The sequence below is a fragment of the Cariama cristata genome, unplaced genomic scaffold, assembly GCF_000690535.1.
Source record: "Cariama cristata isolate BGI_N322 unplaced genomic scaffold, ASM69053v1 scaffold17173, whole genome shotgun sequence".
NCBI classification, from domain to species: domain Eukaryota; kingdom Metazoa; phylum Chordata; class Aves; order Cariamiformes; family Cariamidae; genus Cariama; species Cariama cristata.
The window spans coordinates 115,932-141,018 of NW_009608088.1; the positions used below are offsets into that span (position 1 = coordinate 115,932).

Consider the following 25,087-nt stretch of genomic DNA (forward strand, 5'->3'; position numbering starts at 1 on the left):
GAATTCAAAGTAATCCCTCTCTGTGTTCAAAACAGCGATGTTTGTGCTTGTTGCAAAGATCACCGAAGTCGGAGGAGCTTTTCCCTGATTTCCGTGGGCTTTGGTTCATCCCACAGTTGGTGGGACTTTTACTCCCATGATGAGTAAGTCCTTTAGTGTTAGAACAACTTTTGCAGTTGTTTAGTTGCTTTGTTTGTGGGACTTTTTTGTAAGGAATGGCTTTGTTTTATACTTTTAAGCCTATTAATCTATTACTGAACAACCAAAAATCCAGCTGCCCTTTGCTTGCAAATTGTTCCTTCACAAAACCTTTGAAGGCTATTAGAGATGGCGAATTGTCTTCATAAGTAGCTTTCCTCGCTATTATCCAGCCCTTTTATTTAAAAATAAAACCCCTACAAACAAAGGTTTATTGTTCTGTTCAAAACTCAGCTAGAAGGCATAGTCACAAATCATTTAGATCACTCAGGAATCGCTCTGGCTACAAGTGATGCAGAAGGAGAGTGCACACCAAGACGAGTTTTCGTCTGGCATGCGGCAGTGTGTCAGGGAGATGTGCATTATCTACAAATAGAGCACAGAGCCTGGTGGGTTGTCAGGCTGTGCTACACCTGCCTCAGCAGGTACATTGCTCCCCTGGCTTTTCAGACTCTGCTCCCAGGGTATGTAGCATGCAATCATCCCAAGGAAGACCTGATGACTGTCTTTAAAACAATAACTTCCTTCCTCACTAGTGTCCCCTAAACATTTTGAGGGACTGATGAGACCGATCTTGCAAATCTAGGCTTGTTAGCTTGCAGTGGAGTGCAGCGATTGTCATCTTTTGATAGGGGTTTATTATTCCACACACGTGTTGAATAATCTTGCTTTAATCCCATTTCTGTTAAAAATCACCTTTTCTCTCAACTCTGATAACCTTTTCATCCATTATCTAGGAGAAATTTCTGTATCATTATAAAAGGACACAGGGCAATGGGTAATTGGGTAGGGTTTTTTTTTTTCCTCTCGCTTGGATGAGAATGGATGCCTTTATAGGTTTAACCAAACAGTTCAAGCATAAAATCCATATTCACTGGGCTGTCATTTAACATTAAAAAGGGTAGGGGGATTATTTGGGGGCCAGCCATGCTAATGTTATGCTGGTTATTTATAGATCTTACTACTGCTTATTTTAAAGAGAAGTCACTGCTGCAAAAATCATGTTACAGGGCTAAGTTTGGTCATATTCCATAGCTTCTTTTTACAAGGTTTTCTTTGCAAGATACATAACTGGTTTCTTAAAATCACTCTGCCTTCACTGACCTGTTAACCTGCTATATCAGTCCCCATTACACATGATTTATGTAACAGCTGATATTATGATGATATAATTAGGATAACCCAATAGGAATTCCTTGCTGCCTTGAGTCAGCAAATAAAGACTTATGATTTCAGATGTAATTGCAGGAGGCAGAACGTCCTTCTGGTGCCTGGGGTGAACTGTATATTTCAGAACAAGGCCATTCAACTAGCAGTGCATTTCGGAGTGCTGGAGATAGAGACAGCCACAGAAGAGCTGTCTGAGACTATTTTTTTTTATAGTAACCAGGATGATGGTGAGGGTTTGAGAACTGTCTTAGGAAACAACATGAGATGTATCATTAACACATAGCTCAGGAAAATAGTCCTAAATCTGTTAGACCAGAGAGTAACTTACAGAAGAGAAATAATGAGAATTTCTTAGAATTGCTCATACAGCTGAAATAAAAATAAAATAATTGCTGGCACTAGTGCCTTTCCTGGAGTCCTTTGGACTCCCAATGCCCAAAGCTGGTCATTGCAGAAGTGCAATTATTCTGTGCCAGGTTATTGTAGCAAGGCCTCAACAGCGTGTTGTGATTTTTTTCATGCTCTATGGAATGCGTACATCTAGGGTGCTTTTCATATATGGCAGAACAATACAGCTTGTTAATTCTGTCATTTCAAAAGAAAATAAGTCACCTGCATTAGGTTCAAGCCCATGGGCTGGAGTGGAGGAGAAAATGGACGTCTGAGGAGCTGAATGTACTGATCTGCTCTGACTTTCTTGCAGTCCTTCTTTCACACTGTTCTGGAAAATAGCCCATACTGTGACTCCATGGTGGACAACAACTTGCGCATCACGAACTGGAACCGTAAACTCGGTTGCAAGTGTCAGTACAAGCATATTGTTGACTGGTGTGGCTGTTCGCCTAATGACTTCAAACCAGCAGACTTCCACCGATTCCAGGTAACTGAAGCAATCTCTTCTCTGATACCCACAGAGAAGCTCTTCCCGCTCTGCTGGGATGTGGAGGGCCATCTGGCTGCATGGCTGCAGCAGGGAATGGGAAGGGAAGCTTTTACCCCACCAAGCAAGGTGGAGAAATAGGCATGAGGAAGCTCTGCTCTTAATTTCAGGAGAATGTGTTTTGACCCTTGAGACTTACTACTGCGTGGTAAGGTCACAAAGCAGCTCTTTGGACTACTTGGCATTGGTAGATCTGCTGTGCTAGAAAGGAGAGAAGCTTGACACATCTCTCACCATACCAGTATTACTTGGTAACTCTTGTGAATTTATTGCAAAGGGTTTTTTCCGAAGTTCCAACTCAGGCACTTTCATGATTTCATTAAGTTCCTGGCTTTCATTGTTAAGCAATGTTTTTCATCTTTGAAAAATGCTTAAAAGTTGAGGCTTACATAGCACAAGGCAAAACAGTTTTGGTGATTATATTGATCAATGTGATTATATTTAAGTTTATCTTGTGGTTTTGGGGGCCAGAGTCATGAGTTTTCAATCACCCAGGCTTGGCAGGACTGCCTTAAAAAGTTTAATTGGTTCCTTTGTGATACAGTTTCCTCGAGGCAGACATGAGAGCAAATCCTTGTGCTCAAGGGTGCACTCAGTCTCAAGACTGTGTCTGGCCTGTGTATCTTCTAGTACAAATGAACAACCGCTTGTTTCAAGGTCACCAGATTTGCAATTCCATCCCTGCTGCTCCTCAGGGTTCCCTGCATAAAGCATGTTTGTTTGGGCTTTGTGTGGGATGAGGAATGTGTTACCCTACAGCACAAAAATGATGACTGCTCCAAAACAGAGATCTTTTCTTTATTGTAATGTGCTGCCTAGCAGGCACGGTTGAAGTCAGTGACACAGGCACTCACAAAAAGAGCAAATAAGACATTATCTGAGAGAGGCTCTGCTGCCCCAAACACCAATCTCAGGAAAGACTCCAGCACAGAATAAATGGCAAGTCTTAAAAAACTACTGCCAATCTGCAGAGGCTGACCTGCTCCAGACTGGGAAAACAACCCACAACAACATTTCAGAACACAATCAGGTAAACTGAGCTGCAAGAGAAAGTTCAAAATTAGAATAGATGTAAAGGCAACTTCTGACGCTTGGCTGACGAGAGAGCCCCCCAGATGAACACACAGCAGCAGAAGGCTTGCTCGCGGTTCCCACGGGGGCACAAAGCAAGCTGCAGAGAAGGAGATCAGAGAGCCCGCAGCACACTCAGTCTCAGAGTAAAACTGAGCATCCTCAAAAGAATTTTTCAGCCATCTGGGACACTTTTGAACTCCTTGGCACCTCAGAACCCATACTCAAATATGAGCAAGGCAAAACAAAGGCCTTTTAGAAGCTAGTGGTAGCTGAGTAGCATATAAACAGATAGTATACCCAAGATTGTGTCAAGTGCAGAGCAAAAAATCTGTACGGGACTGGTCAGAAGCTGAGAAACCTCAGCCACAGATGGCACCTCTCCCAAAGTCCTCTTACCAGCTCGTGGCACCAAATCCATACACGCAAAATGCTGTTCTGCCTCTTCTGAGTCCCAGAGCCACAGGATGCTTTGCTCCCTGCCTGACCATGAATAACACGTGGCAGTGCTGTGCCGTCTCCGGGCTAAGATGGAGGTTTAGAGAGCATTCCCCACCTCTCCGGCACTTGGAGAGCCTTCCAGAGCGAGGCAGTAGAAAGGGATTGTACACCTACATTTTCATTGAGTAATTGTGTAGTTTTTATCTGAATCTTAACGATGCTCTTAACAACAAATGGTCACAAAGGTGACCTTTTAAGTCACCTTTGCCCATGGGGAGAACCAGTTCATGTCCTTAACTCCAACCTATTGCTCAGAACAAAGTGTCATGGCTGAAAATCAGGACTCACTGCAGTGTCGTTTCATATCACCACAGCAGACTGCCAGGCCAACTTTCTTTGCCCGCAAATTTGAAGCTGTAGTCAATCAAGAGATAATTGGCCAGTTGGACTACTATTTGTATGGCAACTACCCGTCTGGCACACCCGGCCTCCGGTCGTACTGGGAGAACGTGTACGATGAGCCTGATGGCGTGCACACCCTCAGCGACGTCGCCCTCACCATGTACCATGCCTTCTCCCGCTTGGGCCTACGGAGAGCTGAGACTTCGTTCCATGCTGCTGGAGACAACAGCTGCCGGTTAGTCTGAGTCTGTCTTTCTTTTTCTGGGTATTTCAGGGGACACAGACTGGACTGCCGAGCACTAGCAGAGGTTCGTTTATGTGGCTGTGCTGGCTGGAGTATACCGACACAAAAGAGGGCCAGGCAGCTGCAAGTGTACAGCGCTTATTTCCAGAAGTACTTATGCCCATAATAAAGCATTGGTTATTCAGGGTTTACATGTGTGACCTGTTTGCTGCACCTTTAAAGAGCTCCTCTCCAGCCTCATGAAGACTGACAGGATCCACTTGGGCAGTGCTAACCTCACTGCTGCGTTTTCTTGATTAATTTCAGCAAGTGTATTACACCCGCAGCTCCTACACCCTCCGTGTGATTGCAGCAAAGGTCATGTTCACCTCTATTATGCTTACCAGAAACAGAGGAAAGGATTTCAGAATTAATCTGAACACAGGCAGGTTAATGGTCCTTGCTTGTTTGTTTCCCTGGGTGCATACATGGAGTACAGAGAACTACTTGCTTGAGCTAAGTTTGCCTGCTTGGTACAGCTGACTGTGCCAAAAGTGTTCCAACTGGTAGGATCCATTAGCATCAAATAAATAAAATGTATGGATGTATAAATATATATAAATAGCAAATAAAAGTCCTTATTCTTTAAAGGGAAACCCCCTTATATTCTAGATTCCTTTTTCACCTATAAGCCTAGCAAAAAAGAATTCAGTCTAAAAGGGGTTTGAAAGAAAAATTCCTGGAGTTAGACTTGCACAGAAAAGGCTCTCTTCATGGTAGATGTTCGCTGCCTGCAAACACGTCTGAAGCTGTTTATGTTTAAAGCAGAGAGTTTCATCTTTTTAATTACAGTCTTACCTTACGGTTTTTTAATTCCTTCTTCAGAATGTATTTTTTGGACCCTGCCTTTTTTTTTATCCTAATAGAAAACACATACAGCCTAAGTCAGCAAATACTGAAGACTCTCCTAGTGCTTTGATGGATGAACTTCGCCCCTCTTGTGTTCTCAAAGGGGAACCAAATGTGCCTTGACCTTCCTACTTAGTCATGGAAGTGCTGAGCAATATCCCATATAGAAAGATGTGGCAATAGGTGATCCAGATTCCTATTACAGCTTTGCCAGTAAAGGTTACCCATGCAAAGCAATAAAAGATCAATAACAATTAGTTAGAAATAATCACTAGTAGCATGCCTTCCTTATATGAAATAAAGGCAGACCTAAAGAAGTCCTGGGTCATTTGTTCTGCAGAGTGAAGCCGGCAGAGAGGATGGGAGCTATGTATAACCAGTGTGAGACAATTTGACTTTTGTGCTTATTCCTTTTGCCAGTGTTCTGATAGTGATTTATGTCAATAATCAATTTCATTTCTGGGGAGCTTTTCATTGCACAGGAACTCAAGGTGCTTTTCAAGCTTGCTCAGATTATAGATAGGGAAGCCACGTCATCCACCGCTGATTGCAGCTGTCTCCGGGATAAAGCGTGGCTCCTTTACAGTAGACTGGAGCCTCAGGAAACAGTGCAGGGAGGAACTGCAAACAGTGATACGGAGTGGAGGGTTCATTTTCATACCTGCCTGAGCCCCCTCGAAACACTGTGAGTCAGCATCCAATTTAAATCACAGAAAGGCAGATAATCCTCAGGTTTATGATTCACATCTCTTCTGTCTTGATAATAGTATGTTGTCTTTCTAGGTGTATGCCATACATATACGCTTCCTCTTTCCAATTTTGCATGTCTCTAACGCGGTAATGGCAGGGATGTATTTGGGCTGATCACCTTGACAGTATTCCCTTTGCTGTTAGGGCTAGCAGCAGCAGGACGTGAGCTGATACTACGGTCACGTCCCCAGCTCATCTCACACTGCTGCAGGCACTGCGAGGAAAGCCTCTGCCGCTTCAGATTCCATGTGGAGTCCATCCCGTGGTGCCACCCGCCGCGGCCTGGGAGCCCTTTGTCAGAGAGCTGCCTTGCACACTTTTCTAACACGGGCTAGCTCACAGCCGCAGAGAGCCGTGCCCTGCAGACTGCTCTGGTACCAAATTAGATTGCATATCGGCATCTTCAGCACAAGCAACGTTAATGTGTGATTGAGATTTGATTTATTTCTCTCCATCTCTAGGCGTTTTTACTCGCTGCTGCCAAGAGACAATTTACTCAGACTACTTCAAGGATATTGTAAATATTTGCTACTGCGCACATATTAAACAGGGGCCTTAGTACTCAGAACAGAAGTTAAATTGTTGCTAGTTTTGGCTGTGTAGCTTTGCTGTGTTTTTGCCCAGTCCATCAGTGCTGGCCCCATCTTGTGATGTTTATTTCTCGGGCTCTAGAGTCTTCCTTCTGCGTGTTGCTGGTTCCATGTAATGCAAAGTCCTTCTTGATTAGCTCCTCTTAGTGCTTCTGTCTTGAGATGTAGTAGCTAGCATGAGGAGTCAGACTGAGCTGACTTGACTGGGAAGGTGTGATACTGGTTGGTTTTAAATGTTTCAAATGTACTTGTTTCACAGTTAATGTCAGTGCTGTAAAGTAGTAAAATATTTCAGAGCTATGAATAACATGTGTTTAATTATTTATGCATCCATAGGTACACAAACATCGTTACAGATGTTTTTGAGACTGTAGCAGACAATTGACCATAAATTTTAATTATTTGAAACCATGGCTACCATGTCTTTAAATCTGAACTGTAACTGAAGGCTTCCAAATCTCCCGATGAGAGGTTTTTCCTGTTTATTTGACCTTTTTTTTTCCAGTTCATTTTTAATTATGAGTAAAAAATCCACGGCAAAAGCAACCTCAAGTCTTTAAGGAGTGTGAAGTTTATTCCCTAAAATAAAGGAGACCTAACATGGGAGGTGGATCCTGGTGCCCTTCGCCGCAGAGCCCCCCTGCAGAGCGCTGCCCCTGGAGCTGGGTTGGGGATGGGGGCACATGCGGGGAATGGAGCGGGGCCTCGGCTGCCCGTGCCCGGCCGCGCAGCACTCTCTGCTGTCCCTCGCAGCGAGCGAGGGGGGCACTGCCATGGCCGGGCGTCTGTCTGCAGGGACTAAGCCTGCTGAAGGCAAAAAAAGAAAAAGAAGGCCACCGGATCTGGGGCAATAGACGCGTTTCTGGAACGTCCTTGATCCTAGCAAACAGTGCTGCAGCCTAACAGTGGATATCGCTGGGTGACGTTTTTTACCCAGAGGAGGCAGTAAGGGAGTTTTCTGGCACGCAGAGCTATCTCCTAAAGAACTTAGAGCTGTGAATATGTTCTAAATGATCATATATTCTTAGTAACATTTTTTATGTTTCAGGGTAATTGGAACAGCCTAAGAATATTTGATAATGAGTCATGAACACATTGGAAATCTCTTAATGTACAGTGGCAAACTTTCTAGTTGAAATGAATGTTTCTTAAGCCATTAGCTCCAAGTAAATGGAGATTTCATGTCTCTCTTGTGTAACTGATGACTGTGTGCGTGTGCTGTTTTACAGATACTACCCCATGGGCCATCCAGTTTCTGTCCACCTTTACTTCCTTGCTGACCGTTTCCAAGGCTTCCTAATCAGACACCACGCAACCAATCTGGCTGTCAGTAAACTGGAAACTTTGGAAACATGGGTGATGCCCAAGAAAGTCTTTAAGATCGCAAGTCCACCAAGCGATTTTGGAAGGCTGCAGTTCTCAGAGGTAAGTATTCAGACACCCACACGCAATGTCACAAGCCTCTGGAGAGATTGCATGCTAATTCAGCAGCCTTTGGAAACTGTATTTCCACACAATTTTTAGGTGAGAGTGGCTCTTTAGAGTAATGCACATCCTCTTCATCAAAGGAGATACTGTTGTCAGTTCAGATCTGTGGTCAACCCTCTCGTCCTACATTACTCATCACTCCCTCTTGTTTTAAGTACAAACCAAAGGCATTTGCTGTTGTAAAAGGGGCTCAGTAACTTAAAAGTTTTGTGACTGTCATTGTTGTGAGTACTGTGAGAGTTACCTGGGAAAAATGCCATGTTTCTGCAGCTCCAGATGTGAACAGGGATGTGGTAAATGTTCCTCTCAAGAGTATGCTGAAAAAAGCCTCATAAAATTAGTGATAGTTAGGCACTGATGCCACATGTGAGCAGAATATTGATGTTGTAACACAAAAGAGAAAATTATCACAGCAGTGGCTGAGATTTCCCACAAATCCTGTTATTTCTTCTAGGAATTTGTCTCAGGATCTGACATAGAGTGTAAAAAATGTACCCTAAAATATATCAGGAAAGTTGGCCACTAATAGAACCCGACATCTGTGTTCTGTTTTAAAGATATAACTGTCTGAGCAGTTAATTTCATGATTTTTCTTGTTAAGCCACAAATTTCAATTAAGGTATAAAATTGATTGAACAAATGTGTTCCAGTCATTATGGCTAAGTCCATAAATTACCATCTTCTTGGGCAATTAAGAAATGCCTAGGTAGGATTCAGTGTTTTGGTGTGCATGGCAAATCCATGACACTAATGTGCCATTAAAGAGATGGATGGAAATTGTGTTTCATTTATCAATGTGTCTGGTGGTAAGGCCTGCCATTTCATGCAGTGATAAATGGTCATACAAGCTTTAATTCTTGTGATTTGTAGGAGTATTTCTGCTGTTTATTTGGTACTTTTAATCTCACTTTCATCCTGATGCCTGCTCTGGGTCCTTCTTTTGAAAGCAACCAGGCTGGCAGCAGGAAGTTTTTTCTAATTGTATGATGAAAAGAAACATTGATCTCAGTATTCTAGAACTCAAACAAAAATATTTAGAAAGAATACATCTGACTTCATTGCAGTTGTAGGGAGGAAACAAACCTGGGACCAGAATTTATTCACTGGCCACTTGCCAGGTCCCCCCTGGTCCCAGTGCACCGATTTTTCCCCTAAAACTAGCCCTGCAGCAAGCCTGAGCCCGATGGGCAGATGTCCTGCAGGAGCAGTGCCCGGTGTCAGCCTCCCCCGAGAGGGGAAATGGTGCTACATCAGTGGCCGGTGGCCTCCTTGCTGCCCCGTGCCCACAGCTCTGTGGAGCGCGTTGCCTTGCAGGGAGGTTCCCTGGATCCCACGGGACTAATGAGCTGCTTTTCACGGCCTCGTAGCCCATGGCTGGTCTGTAAGCAGCCCTGTAGGAACTGCTGCTTCAGCGAAGCCATGTGAGTGCAAAGCCTGGGAAGGATTTCATCACTGGTGAGGTTTTTTTCAGGCTAAGGAAATATTTTCTTCTATTTGAAATGCACAAAAAGAGTTTTGGTGGCTACTTACTTGTTTTCATTATTTTTTCTCACCTAAACTCTTCAATTGTCCTCTCTTGTCATAGATGATTCATATTTTAAAAGATCAGGAGGTACAAAGTAAATAATTTAATCATTTCTTAATTGTTTATTTTACTTTCTGTCTTCCCTTGGCCTGCAGGAGTCTCTGCCTCTGAGCCAAATTGTTCTCTCAGTTACCCTGGTATAAATCCAGCATTAACCTCTTCAGCTTCAGTGTGACTGGAAAGCCTCTGATCTGCTACTGCTTATTAAAATGCCACTTCTTTGTCAAAGTCCAGCAAGCGTGAAACAAACTTAGCAGTTCAGCTAAGACGAGGGCATCAATGTTCACAGGTTAAGCACCAGAAAAGAAAATTAAGATTTGTGCTTATTGGGACATATAACTGCTGGTTCTCCAAGGACTTTCACCCCATGATCTGGCAGAGATTTAAAACTGAATGGGGTGTTTTTAGCTGGGAGCTTACTTCCCTCTCCGAGCTCACACCGACGGGGCCAGCGGGAGCAGTACAAGTGTGCTGCATTGAATGTGCTCCCAGCTGTATTTGTGACCCTAGTGCCAAACTAAAATTTCAGTGGAGATGATAGGATCTCTCCAGTCAGCCCTTCCTGCCCTCTGCTCCTTTGCTTTGCTTTTCAGACTTTTCTTCCTGAGTAGCAGATTTCACCGTGTACCATGTAAAGACCAGTGGAAAAAAAATCAGCCGACTGGGCTGCCTAATGACCAGTGGGGTTAATGATGGCATTTCAATGGCTCACGGCTCCTGCACTCAGCCTTGGGCTGAGTAAAATAAAATAAACTTACAGAAAAATCCAAGAGAGACGATTTCCAAGCATGAAACTCCCACACCTCCTAAAATTGGTTTGTGCACAATGCACGCAGTATGTATCCTACCAGCCTGGGTTCATGACAACTTTTACGTGGAGGGCAGAAGATTGGTTTGCTGTACAGTACTAAAAGTCTCAGCTCACCATATATCAGTTGAACACTAAGTTCATTTCTGGTCTTGTTAAGACTTGTGATTCATCACAGGGAATAAAATAAACTAGGTGGCAGGCAATTAGTGTGCATTGTGTGAACCTAATGGTCCTGTTTGTGGTGAGCAATGAGACACAAACCCATAATCAAGGCATAATTTATCTTGGGCAAATTTTGTCTTGGGACTGAACAGAGATAGAAACAGGAGTTTTGAGCCAATGAGAGAGTTCCAGCTTTCCAAATGTACCCTGTGCACAGTGCCTGCTCTTGAAGCCCAAAATCATGGTGATTGAAATAATGACGTGGAAAATGTCAGTTTCTGTGCTACATCCCTTCATAATTTATCAGATATTCATTACTGATTGATTCCATCCCATACTTTGTGTATTCCTTTTGAAAGTGAAAGCCTACTTACAGTGTTTTAAGGGGCTATGAAAAATATTATAAGACTGTAGTATCTCTTGGCCTGTAAAATCAGACATCTCAGTACTGGGAACTCAGCTGTGTAGAGTTCAAGGGAAGACGTATAAACCTCTAACTAGTGCTTGAAGTAAAATTCCCTTTAAAATACTGTGCTTCTAAAACCAGCTTGTACTTTAAGCTGTGCAGCATGGGAAAGTATGTCCCCTAGCTGGGACCTGGAGGTGACGGACTGTCAACAAATGTGTGCAATCCCCTCCCGTCCCTTCGGTGCCTGTGGTGCGCAGCCCCAGGCAGTGTCAGCACCTTCTCTTGCTCTGAGCCCCGGCCCTGGGGCATGCAGGGTGGTGTTGCAAGGTGCCCAGGTGCCTTGCCTTTGTGTTGCTGAGGGCCTGCTCTGTGGCAGTGTTTCCTTCTTGTTGATTTTGTGCTGTTTTCAAGGACCTGCACACCCTGACAGTGGTGTTGGGACAGGCTGTTGTGGGAAGCGATGGCCACCAGCATGAGAATTGTCCCTTGCTCCCCCTCTTCTCCTGCCCTTTGGCTGTAATTTTTGGTTTACACTAGGGAACCCAATAACACATCTGCACAAAGTTTAACAACTAGCCAACAATTTTGTTATAATTTTTCCCCAAAAGCAACTTTCAGTCTTCTACAGACCGCTCCTGCAGACACCTTTGCACATGTGAACACGTCTCAACATCTTTTGTGCAACCTGGTGTCACCTGGAGGTTGGAGCGTGGGGATTGTAACTTTCCGATTTATTTTCCCAGGGATGAGAGACTAAAGAAAGGGACATAGTTGGATGTTGGGGATGACTGTTTAATTTTTGAGGATGAAGTAAGCTTTCTTCAAGGAGTTCTTCAGTAAGAAATATCGAACGTGGTGGAAAGAGCTTCCTTAGCTTTATAGCCTTATAGACTTTTCTTTGCCCAGGAGGGTGTAGATTTGTTTCACATGTTGTGGCTTTATTATTTCCTGGTCCTTTGAGCTCCAGTGGGTGTGACATGGCCGCACTCAGTGAAGGCTGGCGGAGTAGATAATAAGATCAGGTCAGGGAATTTTCTTTCTCAGCTTATTTCCATACATATTCAGTCGGTCTTGTCAGGAGAGTACGCACTGACAGCTCCTCGAGGCAGTCAATGCTTGGGTCTGATATCTGGGCTACGCTGTCTGGTTTGATTAGCTGGTGTGCTAGGTGAAATACCTCTGAAATACCAGCGATTCTGCTGTGTTGATGGCAGAGTAGTGGAAGCCTCATTTTGTCTCATATTCTGCAGTGTCATAGTCCAGTAGGAGGAATTTGTATGATGACAGATGGATTTCGGATGGTAGGTTTTTATTCTACTGGCCTTGTAGCTTTTTGCTTGCAGTCTTGCTGTAATTTGCCGACCACAGTGATTTATTTAGAAGGGATTGGGGACTCGACATTTTCCAGTACAGGTATCAGTGGTCATAGACATCAGGTAATTGTTATGTTTTACAGTTTTTGAGGGGATTTTGGCATTATATTGGAACCACTTATTCTCATGAAATGAGATTAGATCCGCAAGAAAAATCTCTGAAGCAAATGAGCTACAATTATCTCTCACGCTTTCAGGAACACAGGTTCTGACCATGCCCATGTGAGGTGAAGACTGGGGACAAGGACAGCTCTGTGTTGGGGAAATCTTCAATATCCACATATGCTGAAAGAGGGGATCCTGTCTGTGTGTGCATGGGCCTCCGGAGACCACTTGAGAGAATCCAGTGGTTTCTGTATAGGGAACAAATCAACTCTTAGGTGACCTACACTGTTTGTTTGGCGATTAAGGCCAAAGAAGACCTGAAGGACTATGAGGGGTTTCAGTACCAGGCTGGCCAAAACATCTGTATATCTCTCCAAGGAATGATGTCAGGTGTCCACTTGCCAAAAGGAGCCAAGGCGTTCTCCTGTTCTTCACTTCAGATGGCCTCCCTTAAATCTTTTTGTGTTTGATTTTGATCACTCTTGATTTGAGATCATGGGAACAGGACCTCATGGGACAAGAGAGGTGGGCACTTCCTCCAAAAGCAAATATGCAGCCTTCAATACTGCGGTCCACCAGGTTGCCTTCTTGAGAATTTATGGAAGTGGTTCGTTAATGGTCAGCCTCATAAATACATGCTAGATTTAGTGCTGGGATAGTAAAAAGTCTTTCAGTTACTACATTTTCATGCTATCTGTTCAGAGATGCTTATTTTCAATAGTGTGCAAGTGTTCATGGCAACAGCTTGTAAGTTTGTATCATCCCGTGGGTTATGGGTGAACCATTAAAATTCATATAAAGAGCATTGAAATACGAAAGCTGCTAGGAAAAAGAAAGGTCCATTAAATATTTACACTAGATTGTGAATCAGCTGCTTTACTGTTAGTTAGTGAATAAATAAAAACCAATGTCACTATTATGACAGTAAGAAAAGAGTTTACCAGAAATAACTTCATACACCAGGCAGGAAGGGAGTGCAAGGAGACAGCATCTCATGGATAGATTATAGTAAAGCGCCTGATGTGACTTATCCTAAAGTCAGCAAAAACCTCTTCCTTGGTCTTAACAGTAACTGAGTAGGTCTCTACTGCAGCGTCTGTCTCTCAAATATGTAATACATTTTGATGACCCAGGAGATGATGGGTCATATTTTTTTCTATGCATAGCCAGCGTTCAGTCGCTAGGCTTGGTCCTTTATTGACTGCTTCCTTGTGGAGGAAAAGGAGAGTTGCTATAGCCTGTTATATTACTGTTAAGATAAAGAAAACCTTTATATCAATCAAAAGTGGACAATTAGACCATAAAAACAAGGCTTGCATTCAAGGTTGTCTCACAATTTGTGTACACATTATGATCTTAGGTCGTGTTGCCATCAGCCTTTATATGTACGCATAATTCATATCATTAGAGAAATACTATTTGTGTGTCTTGAGAGCCCTTATTAGACGTAAGGGTTTTAGATGCTTACAGAGATGATGTTAGCAGCAATGTGGTCTTTGATTTCAGATTGGCACCGAATGGGACGCCAAGGAAAGGCTTTTCCGGAATTTCGGAGGACTCATCGGGCCAACAGATGAGCCGGTTGGCATGCAGAAATGGGGAAAAGGCCCCAACGTCACCGTTACTGTCATTTGGGTGGATCCTGTTAATGTAATTGCAGCAACGTATGATATTCTTATTGAATCCAGTGCCGAATTTACTCACTACAAACCACCTTTGAATTTGCCCCTGCGGCCTGGTGTCTGGACAATAAAAATTCTGCACCACTGGGTGCAGGTAGCTGAAACCAAATTCCTTGTTACTCCTCTCACCTTCTCTAATCGGCAGCCTATCAAACAAGGTAAGTTTTATTATTTGGTACAGGAATAATACAGTTATTGTGTCTGTATTCACTGTAAATGCTGCTGTTAAAAATGAAGTAGCACTGTATCGGGAGAAAAGAAAGGAATTTTATAGATACTAAATCAGAAGAAATTGTTGCACTGAGACAAGCATAAATGTCTGTATCCTGTCTGTAAAACACAGCCGCTTTGAACAAAAGGCTATTTATATCTTTAAAATATGCACAGTTCAGAATACAGAGAACTTCAGACTCTCAATAATCTAACAGCTATTGTAAAAGCTATCATTTAGAACTAGAAAGAAAAACGGACCTTTCTCTGCTGCTTTTCATTCACATTTGCTCATAAAGAGTTACAGATGTTTAAACTGTTATCTTGACAAAGTCTGCCTGTTTAACGATAAAAGCATTAAGACACAAAATGCTGAATTAGACGGAATTACCCCAGGCCAGAGCTCACCTGACATATTTGTCAGATCCAGGCATTCACTCTTGCCTGATACCTGCCAAAACCCACTCAGTGCATGCCAAGCAGTTGTGTTACAGAAATACCTATGGATACGGCAATCCCGGTCAGTACACTAGCAGACCCACGCTGACATTTTTTAGAAAGATAGCATTTTCTTCCCTGCCACAGCAGCCCTGAGCCATCCAAAGACAGAGGTCGTTCTTAGGCTGCCAGTGCCAGCAGGCTCCCAGCAGCAGTTTGCACTGGCACAGGCGCTGTTGAAGTGCTCGGGTCTTCAGCCAGTGCCGAGGACGCTGGGCTGGAAGAAGAGAGGAGGTTTTGTAGCCATGCCTGTTTTCTTATTCAGTAAGATCAAAACAAGTTTGTTGCTATGAATATCTTTACCATTCTTCTTAACGTGCTCAAGTGCTTCCATCTGCCCAGTATTAATATTCATAAATTTAGACATCTTAAATTTGCTAGATACATGAGTGATCCTATTAAGTTTTCAGAAGTTCCTCTTCCTGACAAGGCAGCAAATAAACTGAGTCAGGCATTTACCTTCCAGCATACCGTGCTGCTTCTGTAATGCAAACACCACCAGACAACTGCTGAGAGCTAATGCAGCCCTTATCTTGCTCAACAGGAGCTTGATTCTGCACATTTCTCAGCAGAAGACCTAACTTACTGATTTCTTCTTCTAACATTTGGTGGCATCGTTTCTTAAGCAGAAACTAAACCGCCACCAACCTGCTGCTGATATTAGCTAATAGACAATCATAAATTGTGAAGAAACACCATGTGTAGAAGGAATGCATTTTTAAAGTTTGAGGCAACCTACTTCTAAACGCAGCTGTTCCTGACTTGTCTCCTGGAAATCAATGAATTCCATGTTCTTTGGTAATTTAACAGTTAAGGAATAAATTGGATGGAAAACGTGGCATGTAGCCAGGAACCTTTCTACTGGTCCTTAGGACATGAGAGCCCTGCAGGCAGTTAAGCATGTCTCAAACTTCAACCATGAGCCCACACTTCGTGGTGTAAAAATGAAACTTGCTTTCGTCCAAACTCTGAATCTGGAATAATTCCACTGAAATTATGGAGTTACTCCATATTGCCCATTGATACACTGGGAGAAGATATGGCTCATATTTTTTGTTAAAGAGCCCTGTTCATTCATATGGTAACTGGAATCTACTACAGGAATGAAATATAAAGATTGGGAGCAATATTTTCTAGGAAAAAAGCCTCAGGAGTGATTAGCTACTGATCATGTGGTATATAATCTTCAGATGTCTGAGGCATGAAGGTAAAGAAGAAAATTAATTACAGGGTCAGATAGTGACACTGTACTATAGTTAGAATTGTATTTACAATTCAAATTCCTGTTTGGGTTTTTTAAAGCTTTCTGTCTCAGTGACGCTATTGTGCTCTGTTCAGGCAATTGTCATTTAGCTTTGATTTCCAGGTTTTGTCAGTTTCTCACCACTTTATTATTTAAATATATTTTTCTCTGCCAAATAAAGGCACTGTGAGTATGACAGAAGAATTAGAACTTCTAAAGGAACAATTTCTGTTACTGTTGTAAACAATGTGAAAGCTGCCAAAAATCTTCTAAAATGAAGGAATAGTACTATTGTCTTAACACTGAAAATAAAAAATACATCAGATTTAGCCAGGTGTTGTCAGCAGAAGAGGGAAATATGTTTTATTAGGGATTTCTTTAAAATTTTGTTCCTCTAACTGCGCTGCTTCACCCCCACTCCCCCCAGAAAAAGAGGAAAAACAAAGCTATAGCTCTTGTCAGAATGATTGCCCTGGAAAGTACTTTGCTACTCCAGAAGCTTTTTGAATGACTGATACATTTCATACCACTTTGCATGTCATTTGCTTAATAATGATTCAGCCCCCTTCTGCCTCATATAGTCCAGATGTAGAAACTGGAGTTCGGGTAGTTACATAAAAATCTGTCCATGGTCTTGTGTATAAGTTGTTTGTGTCATTCTAAAAAGCATTTGCACAAATCTGGCAGCAGCCACTAAAATGTTCTGTCTTGAGAGCATGGACATGACAGCAATCACTGTATTTCCTAAATCATTGCTTATCTACGCATCATTTTAGCACAGAGCACAACAAGGAAAAGTTGCCTTTCGTTTCCCAGCATCATGAAGGGAGCCACTTGCTCCTCTTTTGAGTAATCAAAGTGAAGCATGTTCATTCCTGTATCATGACACTCAAAATTCATGATTACAATTCAAAATGAAAAAATTAATCATGGGACAGCTACCAGCAAATATGCTTTGTTTAGCAGTTTATAAAAACAGCACATGCAGCTAGTTTATTAATTGTTCTATTCTGTGCATGTAAGTAAAACCATAAAGGGAAACCAAGAGCAGGTGTGTTCTTTGATACTGTGTCCAGATATGCATAACTGACAGAATGTAAATTGTTTTAAAAACACAGATTCATTGACCTTTTCAAAACCTGGGTCTATAAGAGATCAGACCTTACATGGAATTACTGAGTATGCTCGGAGGTTTGGGGTATTTCCACAGTGAACGAGGTTCCCAAAGCTATTTCAATGGGAAGTCTAGAATCTAATGTTATTTATTCTTTCTTCTTCCTCTTCCCCCTCCAGTCATCCAAATCTGTGTCTATTTTCTCTAGTTTGAGTTCTGTCACTGATCAGCCCTGCCTTCAGCAGATCCTCTGACTCGAGAGTGCCTTCAATGTTTGCTTGGTTTGAGAAAGAAAAAAAGAAAAGGAAAATTAAGTAAATTTGTGAGATAAATCATTTGGAGAAATCAAGTTCACTTGCTCCACCAGCGTCTCCTTCCCCCTATGTCCTGCACAGCCAGATTCTGTTCTATTCTTCTAAATGGCGATTTTGAGTTTCTCACCATATGACTGAGTGTGTTAAAGGCAAGCACTCCGTGCCTGTTGTAAGGACATGGGAGGGCTGCCAAGGACCAGCAGGATGCCCTAGGATTAAATTGTGCCAAGACAGAGAGGGAATGTAACGTGGAGGAGACAAAACAGGGAGAAGATCAGGAGAAGATCACTAGCAGTGATAATAGACAGGAATGGGGATTTCTTGCTGTCTGCTTTAGGCAGCCTGAATTTAAGCACAGTTCAGAGGCTTGAGGCCAGATGGCCAGGTCCCTTGCCTAGGGACTGGAGAGGCAGAGCCAAACAACAGGTATAATTCAGAGCATTTAGCCAGCAGTTCACAGACTATAATCCAAGCCATCAAGTAGATTTCGATTCCTAGGAAAAAAGGCAAATTCAGTAGAGATTGGCTCTGCATCCCCATCATCCCACTTTCCCACCCTTCTCTGCTCTACAAAGTCCATGTGAAGCAGTCCTGCCAAGTGTGATCATACACGTCTCCCAGGGGCACTGAGAGGGGCAGAGAAAAAGCCAAAGCAATTTCATTTTTAAATTTGAGTTTATATTCATGGCAAAGTTTCCACAGCGATCTCCCAGCTGGAGTGACGATAATGAGTTGTCATGCGTTTAATGTATAGTACCCATTTCATTGAAACTAAATAGGTTACTGTGAACCAGTGGGCAGATTCACTTCTGGGGCAGAAAAAGGCCCAAACCTCAAGCTGATACTAAACACTGGATTGAAAATAAATAAGCAAATAAATAAATAAAACTCTTCTTCCTTCAAACAAAGAAGGCAGTGAAGAAGAGCATCCTTCTCCTTCACCTTAAGAGAGACCTTTCATGTTCTGTTCCTGGCTTGATCACGTGCCCGGGACATGGGGCTTCTGATCTCTGCTGCTCTGCAACGGGACAGGGAGCCTTAAACGCCAGCCTGGTCCCCGTGCCCTCTAACTGCAGCCTCCTCTTTCAAAACCGTGACAGCATTAGCAGACATACTGCGATGCACGCGTACATCTCCAAGGCCTTTTAACCTAATCCATATTTATAGATCATCTTAATTAAGTATATACTGGGAAACCTTTGTTTTGCCGTTGGTTGTTTGCAGTGGCTCAATCAATTCTAATTGCATCTATACAGATTATAAAGTGGGTGGCAACTTGTGTCAGAACTGCTGTGATTTCTTTAAATTAACCAGAGGTAACATGACATGTTCTTGATAAACGCAGTAATAGCAACAGGCGAGTGCATGACTGCAGAAGAGTAGACAAGCCCTGGAATTGTCATTCTGAGAAAAACCCTGAAGACAGGGATTTGCTTCAAAATTTAGTTCAGATCCAGTTGACAAGGAGTCGATTAGCTTCACAATGAGCAAATGCAGCACTGTCTTGTTTGCTGCAAGAGAAAACAAACAAAATGCCAATAAAAAATTACCTCTTTGCCAGAGGGTTTCAACACAATTCAAGTAAAGAAATAAAGCTATATGTTCTGTGTTGCTTTAAAAAAAACACAGGTCTAGCGCCTTAATGTATACCAAGGTAACTACATTTTTCATTCCGTCACCCACTCTCTGTCTAAACTCATTTGCTTTTTCTGCAAAATGAAGAACAAATCCCCACAAAAATGCTGAAATCCCAGCCTTTGCGGCTGACTATAGGCTGTGTATTTAGTCCAAAGAAGTTATACAAGGAGAAGTCAGTTGAGAAATGAAGTGCCCTCCCAGACTGAAGAACAAACAAAAATGGGGGACAAAAATAACTCATTTTTTTAAAGCTATAATTTAGAGTCAATGGAATATATTTTGCATTGATACGTGTCCTCCTGAAGTCAAAGGGCTATTTTTGTATGTGTTTGCTGGAGAAAAAAAATCTGGCTTAATGTCTGCAATTCAGCTAATTTTGAATTGGTTGCGCTAACTGTACAGATTTAAATGTCTAAGCACACAACTCATAGGGGCAAGCTTTACATTATTCGTTGTTTTTTCATGAGCAAGGACTGAAGTGCCAGTGCTTTAAAAGCATGCCCAGGAGCTCCAGCCTCCTTTTATGCAGTATTTCAGGGGCTAGGATCACACCGTCCCTCTCCTGCCCCAGCCCAGTAAGTTACACAGTCATGGTTCTCTCTCTCTCGTTTTTCCTTTAGTGCAAAGAGGAATAGCCCATGTCGGCCATAGCTTGGATGAGCAGCATCCTCCTTACTTTCTCCTGTGAACTTTTTTACAAAGACTTGGAGGTTCCAGGAGAGGGTTCTGGGTTGAATCCTCAGCATTTCCTATTCATTAGTATACGTAGCTCTGCACTCAGATTGCTGTTACCCAGCCGTTTCTCTATAGGACATGCAGACACCTAACTTGGAGTGTTTGTTCTGCTGTGGGGCCAGACAATCCCCAACCAGTACCATGTCAGGGTTTCATCATGTGTCTGACATCAGAGAAGCACATCTTCCCTGTGGGCAGCGGTAGCCCTTAACACACTGAAAGACATCGCGTTTTGTTCCCTTTAGTACTGTCCTCAGCAGTCCTTTCTTTTCCTGTCTGCTGATATTTGTGTGTGGCTTTTCAAAAAACTTTGTCTTCAGTCCCTTTAGACCCTATTACTGCTGTACGGGCCAGCATGCCCTTGCAGCACAGCCAGTTCTGGAGCAGAGCGTGGCAGTCATCGAGTGGTGTGTTGGTGTGAGCAGCGCAGCCTGTCCGACGCAATTACAGCAATAGCAGAGTGGAGAAATTTAAATTCGTTGAAGATGCTGAAGTTATCACCTTTTTTTTTTTTTTTTTTTTTACCAAAAGCAGACCAAAAGTCACAGATTCAGAGAAAAATATGGTCTCCTGCAGTTTCTGTAGGTTTCATTTCTTCCATCCTGATAATCCACCAAATCCTGAGGCCTGGGACAAGCACGAGGCTGAGTCAGAGAGAAGAGCAAGTTCCATTTCATCCTGTTATTTGTCTGAAAAAAGACCTCTCTTTCTTGTTCCATGCCCCAAACACATGTACAACAGGCTTTAATTCAACAAGCTCTCTGAATTGCCTGTTTCAATCAGATGATCCTGCTAGTAATGCCAACTCTTATTTGTTTTGGGATTTTTGCTCAGAATGTTCCTATTTAATTAATATGTTGACAAACAGTCTTCCATATTTAATTGCTTCCAAAGGAGGAAATTTAATCATGTGTACTTGTTCTGTATCTTAAACTGCAGTGCTCTGGCAGAGCACGCTTCTGACACATGTGCATAGAATAAACTCATTTTGACTAGAGTTTGGCATGGATATCTACCATTTAAAATAAAAAGAGGGGTTTAGATGAACACAGGAACAGTTAAGTGATGTATAATGGTGATGGGGATATGCCGAACTAATTTAATTGGAGATTTGGAGTAATGGACTAGCACAGTATTTGACATTAAAGACTTTGCAAATGTAACAGCAAAGCTCCAATTAAATGTCCCTTTTCCCTCTAAATAAATGTACTGATTTATTGCCAGCACCTGAGATACTGTCCTCTGCATGGAAGAAAGGACTCAGTGTCAGGCTGCAGTGCAAGCAGCAAGGACATGTGGAAGGAATTGTAGCCCTGAATATGTAATTCCTGGCCTCTAAACGCTCTCTGAGCGCGGTGGCTTTCCTAGCCTGGAGCGCCCTGAATGGGCCCATTTTGTGTTCTAGACAGTGTGTATGTTGGCAGAACTAAACATATCCTCTGTGCTGCCGGAGCGAGGATGCTAGGAAGTCAGCTGAGAACAGAAAGAAATGCTTGAAAAGTTACTCCCAAGCAGCACTCAGTGAACGTTTTCGGAGGATCCCATTCTGACTTTATGCACGGCACCCTGATGCACTCGCAGACCTTAAGAAGTCAGCCAGCCTTAGACAAGGGCAATCTGACCCACAGGGTCCGATTCAAGGCTTTTGAAGGCATTATCACAGCCTGACAATGATTTTTGCTGCAATATTATAGGTTTGAGGCAATGTACTGCACTTTGCTGAAGTAGAAGAGTTGCTGTAAGGAAAGCAACCACAATGCAAAGAAAAGCGTCATTGGGCAATGGTTGTGATCATTATTCAGCACAAGAGCTCGAAATATAATTGTCATGAGAGAATACTTTCCCAGCAAGACTGGAGCACCTCCAGGAATGATGCTGGGGCTACACATATTTCATTATGGGTCCGGTCTGTCCAAGGCCGTGGTGTTGTCCTTCCAGTGCCAGGAATGGCACCACCTGGTTTTTGGAGGCAAATTGAGCTAACAAATGTTGTGACTTTTCCACAGCAGGGCAAGGTTCATCAGTTTAGGAAAAAAAACAACAGGCTGAGATTTTGACTCTTCCTCCTAGACAAATCAATGATAGCGCTTGAAGGTCTGACAAGGGTCAGCAGCCTTCTCACACCAAGAATCTGTTTCCTAATTTCAAAACACTGCCTTCCCTGGGTGTCCACAGGGGTAACTTCAGCTGCACAGGGATTATCTCCCAGGCTGCTGCTGCTTCTTCATTCTCCTGAACGCGAAATGGGTCTCTCCTGAGAGGGAGCTGCACACTGATCAGGCTCCAGGTACAGACAGGAGCTCATAGCTGGGACACCCTTGAGGCTGGGCCTGCCTTTTTGTTGTGCTGTGCAGAACAGCTCTGTGTTGTTCCTGGGTGTCCTACAGCTCTGGGGACGCCGGTTGTATGTGATGATAACAAGGACGACGCTGCTTTCAGCCTCAGTGCTTCGCCCTGCTAACACAGTGCTTGCCGGGTGAGCATCACGGTGAGCAGAGCTCATAGTGGTGAGCAGAGCAGTGTCAGCTGTGCTGGAGGAGCTGAAGAGCCAAGCACGGCCAGTCGTCCTTGGGATGCAGAGTGTCCTCAAAGCCGGGGAAATGGGCTATAGCACACCACTAACTCTTGACTTTTTTGTTTGCTGTACCCTTAGATCCTGAAGGTTTGTGAGTTTTATTTGTTTTTTTTAGCGCACTAACTTTTGGGTTTATCTCTGCATTTCCAGAGGAAGCCATGAAGTATCACAGCGGGCCTCCAAAGAATGCGTACATGGAGCAGAGCTTCCAGGGCTTGAACCCCGTCCTGAATATCCCCATTAGTGCCGCCCGCCTGGACCAGGCCAAGAGGAATGCGGGGCTCGTGGGCACTCGGCTGGAAGCCTGGGTGGACACTGTGGTTGGCAGTGTCTGGTCGGCCGTGGACATCTGCAGCACTGGCCCCACCGCCTGCCCAGTCATGCAGGGCTGCGCCCAGACAGCCTGGAGCTCCCTGAGCCCGGACCCCAAATCTGAGCTGGGCCCCGTCAAACCCGATGGTCGCTTGAGGTAGCATCCGGTACGCTCTCCTCTGCCATAGGTTTTTAAAAGGGAATTTAACCTTGCTCATATGTGAATCTGACACCAGATTTCAGAAACCTAAGGGAACATTATACTTTTTTGTTACTTATTGCAATATAATGCATTTAAAAAAAAAAAAAAAAAAAAATCTAACGGCTAATAAAAAGTATAGCCTCCCCCCTAATATTTCTTGTCTTTATACCCTCAGACCGCCACAGCAATACCGCGGGGCCCCGGCCATACCGCACGCCGCTGTATCCGCTGCCTTTGCGGGTTTCAAAACAGTTGCAACAAGCCATGGTGAGGGCAGTGAAGGAGCAGCTGATACAAGTGTTTTTTAAAAATAAATTTGTCTGTACCTCTGCTGTTTCATAGGCTTTCATTATTTTGCTACCATGAATAAATCACAGCAAAGTTCCCTTCTAGTTACGCTCCCTGGGGAGGTTGGTTACTGCAGGCTAGAGCCTGTATGGCTGCATTACCTCAGAACGTGAAATAATTATGGTACACCCTCACTTTTTTTTTTTTTTAAAATAACACAAAGTCATTCTGGACTCAGCTAATGTCTGTTATCCTAGTTAGAGAAAACAAGCAAAAGCAGAAACTTTCAGATTATTTTCACAGATTTTTTTAGGCTAATTTCGTGATAAACTCTAAATGGAACCAGTGTTTTGCTATATTAGTCTTTTATGTCTCATGCAGACAGGTTCAGGGTCTGGGTACTGAAAGTATTAATTTAAAGAACAAAGAAGCATTTTGGATTTTAGCTCTTTCAAATCTGCAGGTTGTTTTTTTTTCTAAGCCCACCAGTACCTAAGCATTTTTGCAGACTTCCAGTACAGCAAGTGTTTATGTGTCTGCTCACACCCTTTGCTGATTTTGCTCATGAGCGGAGCTGAGTTTTTTCTCAGTGGCATTGCGCAGAACCAGTACCATGGTAGAACTGGGACCTAAATCTGCAGCAACACATTTCTCCCCTAATTTGAGTAGTGGCTAGTAAGTCTTAACACTAATTCCCTCCCTTGATCTCAGATCTGCCAGCTCTTCATGAGGAAGAGGCCTTCGAGGCTTGTGTAGGGCATCTGGAAGGCTGTGCAGGACGTGAGTTCCTGACCGAAGCCACGAGCTGAAGGTGAAGGCAAGCAATGCCGTGTTTCTCAGTGCTTTTACTTTATTCTGTCAACAAACTACCCTTGCCTGTCTTCAGAATTTCTAGCAGGCTGCATCCTGTTCTAAAGAGGCATGTTTTGCATCATTTTAAACTGCATTTTCTATGGTAGGGAAAAAAATTCATTTACATTCCAATAACTTTTTAAAATATAGGTTTTTATATGCAAATTCATCTCCAACTAATGCATTTTACATTAATATAAAACATGCACTTTGTTGTTGTTGCTGTGGTAATCTGTCATTAACAACATAACCCAAAAAGGCTATTGAAAGCTATTGGGCTAATTATGAAAAAAGTCCTGTTGCTGTAATAAAGTAAGGTATCTGTTTACCCTTCTGTGTGTATGGCTAGCTTTCTGCTGATGAGAGTTAAGCGTCCACATCAGGAGGGAAATAGACCCTTAAATCATTCCGTAATCGCGTCTCACAGAAAGGTTGAATTCCCTTTTAAACAACAGTTGCAAGATGACCATAACACACAGATCCCACTGGCTTGTAGTCTCTCTCTCTCCGTAGTATTGGTTTAAAGCTACTTGCAGTTTGCTTTGGACTTCAAATTGCAGTGTCAGCTGTGCTGGCATTAAGGCAGAACATGGAAATGTTTATCTGGCACAAAAATGGATGCATAGAAGGAACAATTTAGGTATTTATTATTTATGTTTTAGTCAATGACTAATTAGTAGGTGCTGCTTTTGCAGCTTGAAGATTATGTTATCTTACTAACTGAAGCTGCCTTTATTAAGAAAAGGCCTTCCTCCCCTCGCACCTCCCTTTCTTTTTTTGTCTTGATTTTGACAGTC

At 43.0% G+C, this 25,087-nt stretch overlaps 1 protein-coding gene across 1 annotated transcript in view; it reads left to right on the top strand.

Annotated features, from left to right (window-relative positions):
• XYLT1 (xylosyltransferase I) overlaps positions 1–23,109 on the top strand; it is a gene marked incomplete at its 5' end in the record, with an annotated part of 98,267 nt that extends 75,158 nt beyond the window's left edge. The window contains 5 exons of the mRNA XM_009697009.1: positions 2,067–2,248; positions 4,195–4,457; positions 7,924–8,119; positions 14,134–14,467; positions 22,787–23,109. Of these exons, the coding sequence (XP_009695311.1) occupies positions 2,067–2,248; positions 4,195–4,457; positions 7,924–8,119; positions 14,134–14,467; positions 22,787–23,109 (1,298 nt within the window). The remainder of the gene's footprint in view (positions 1–2,066; positions 2,249–4,194; positions 4,458–7,923; positions 8,120–14,133; positions 14,468–22,786) is intronic.
• Between the last annotated feature and the right edge of the window lie 1,978 nt (positions 23,110–25,087).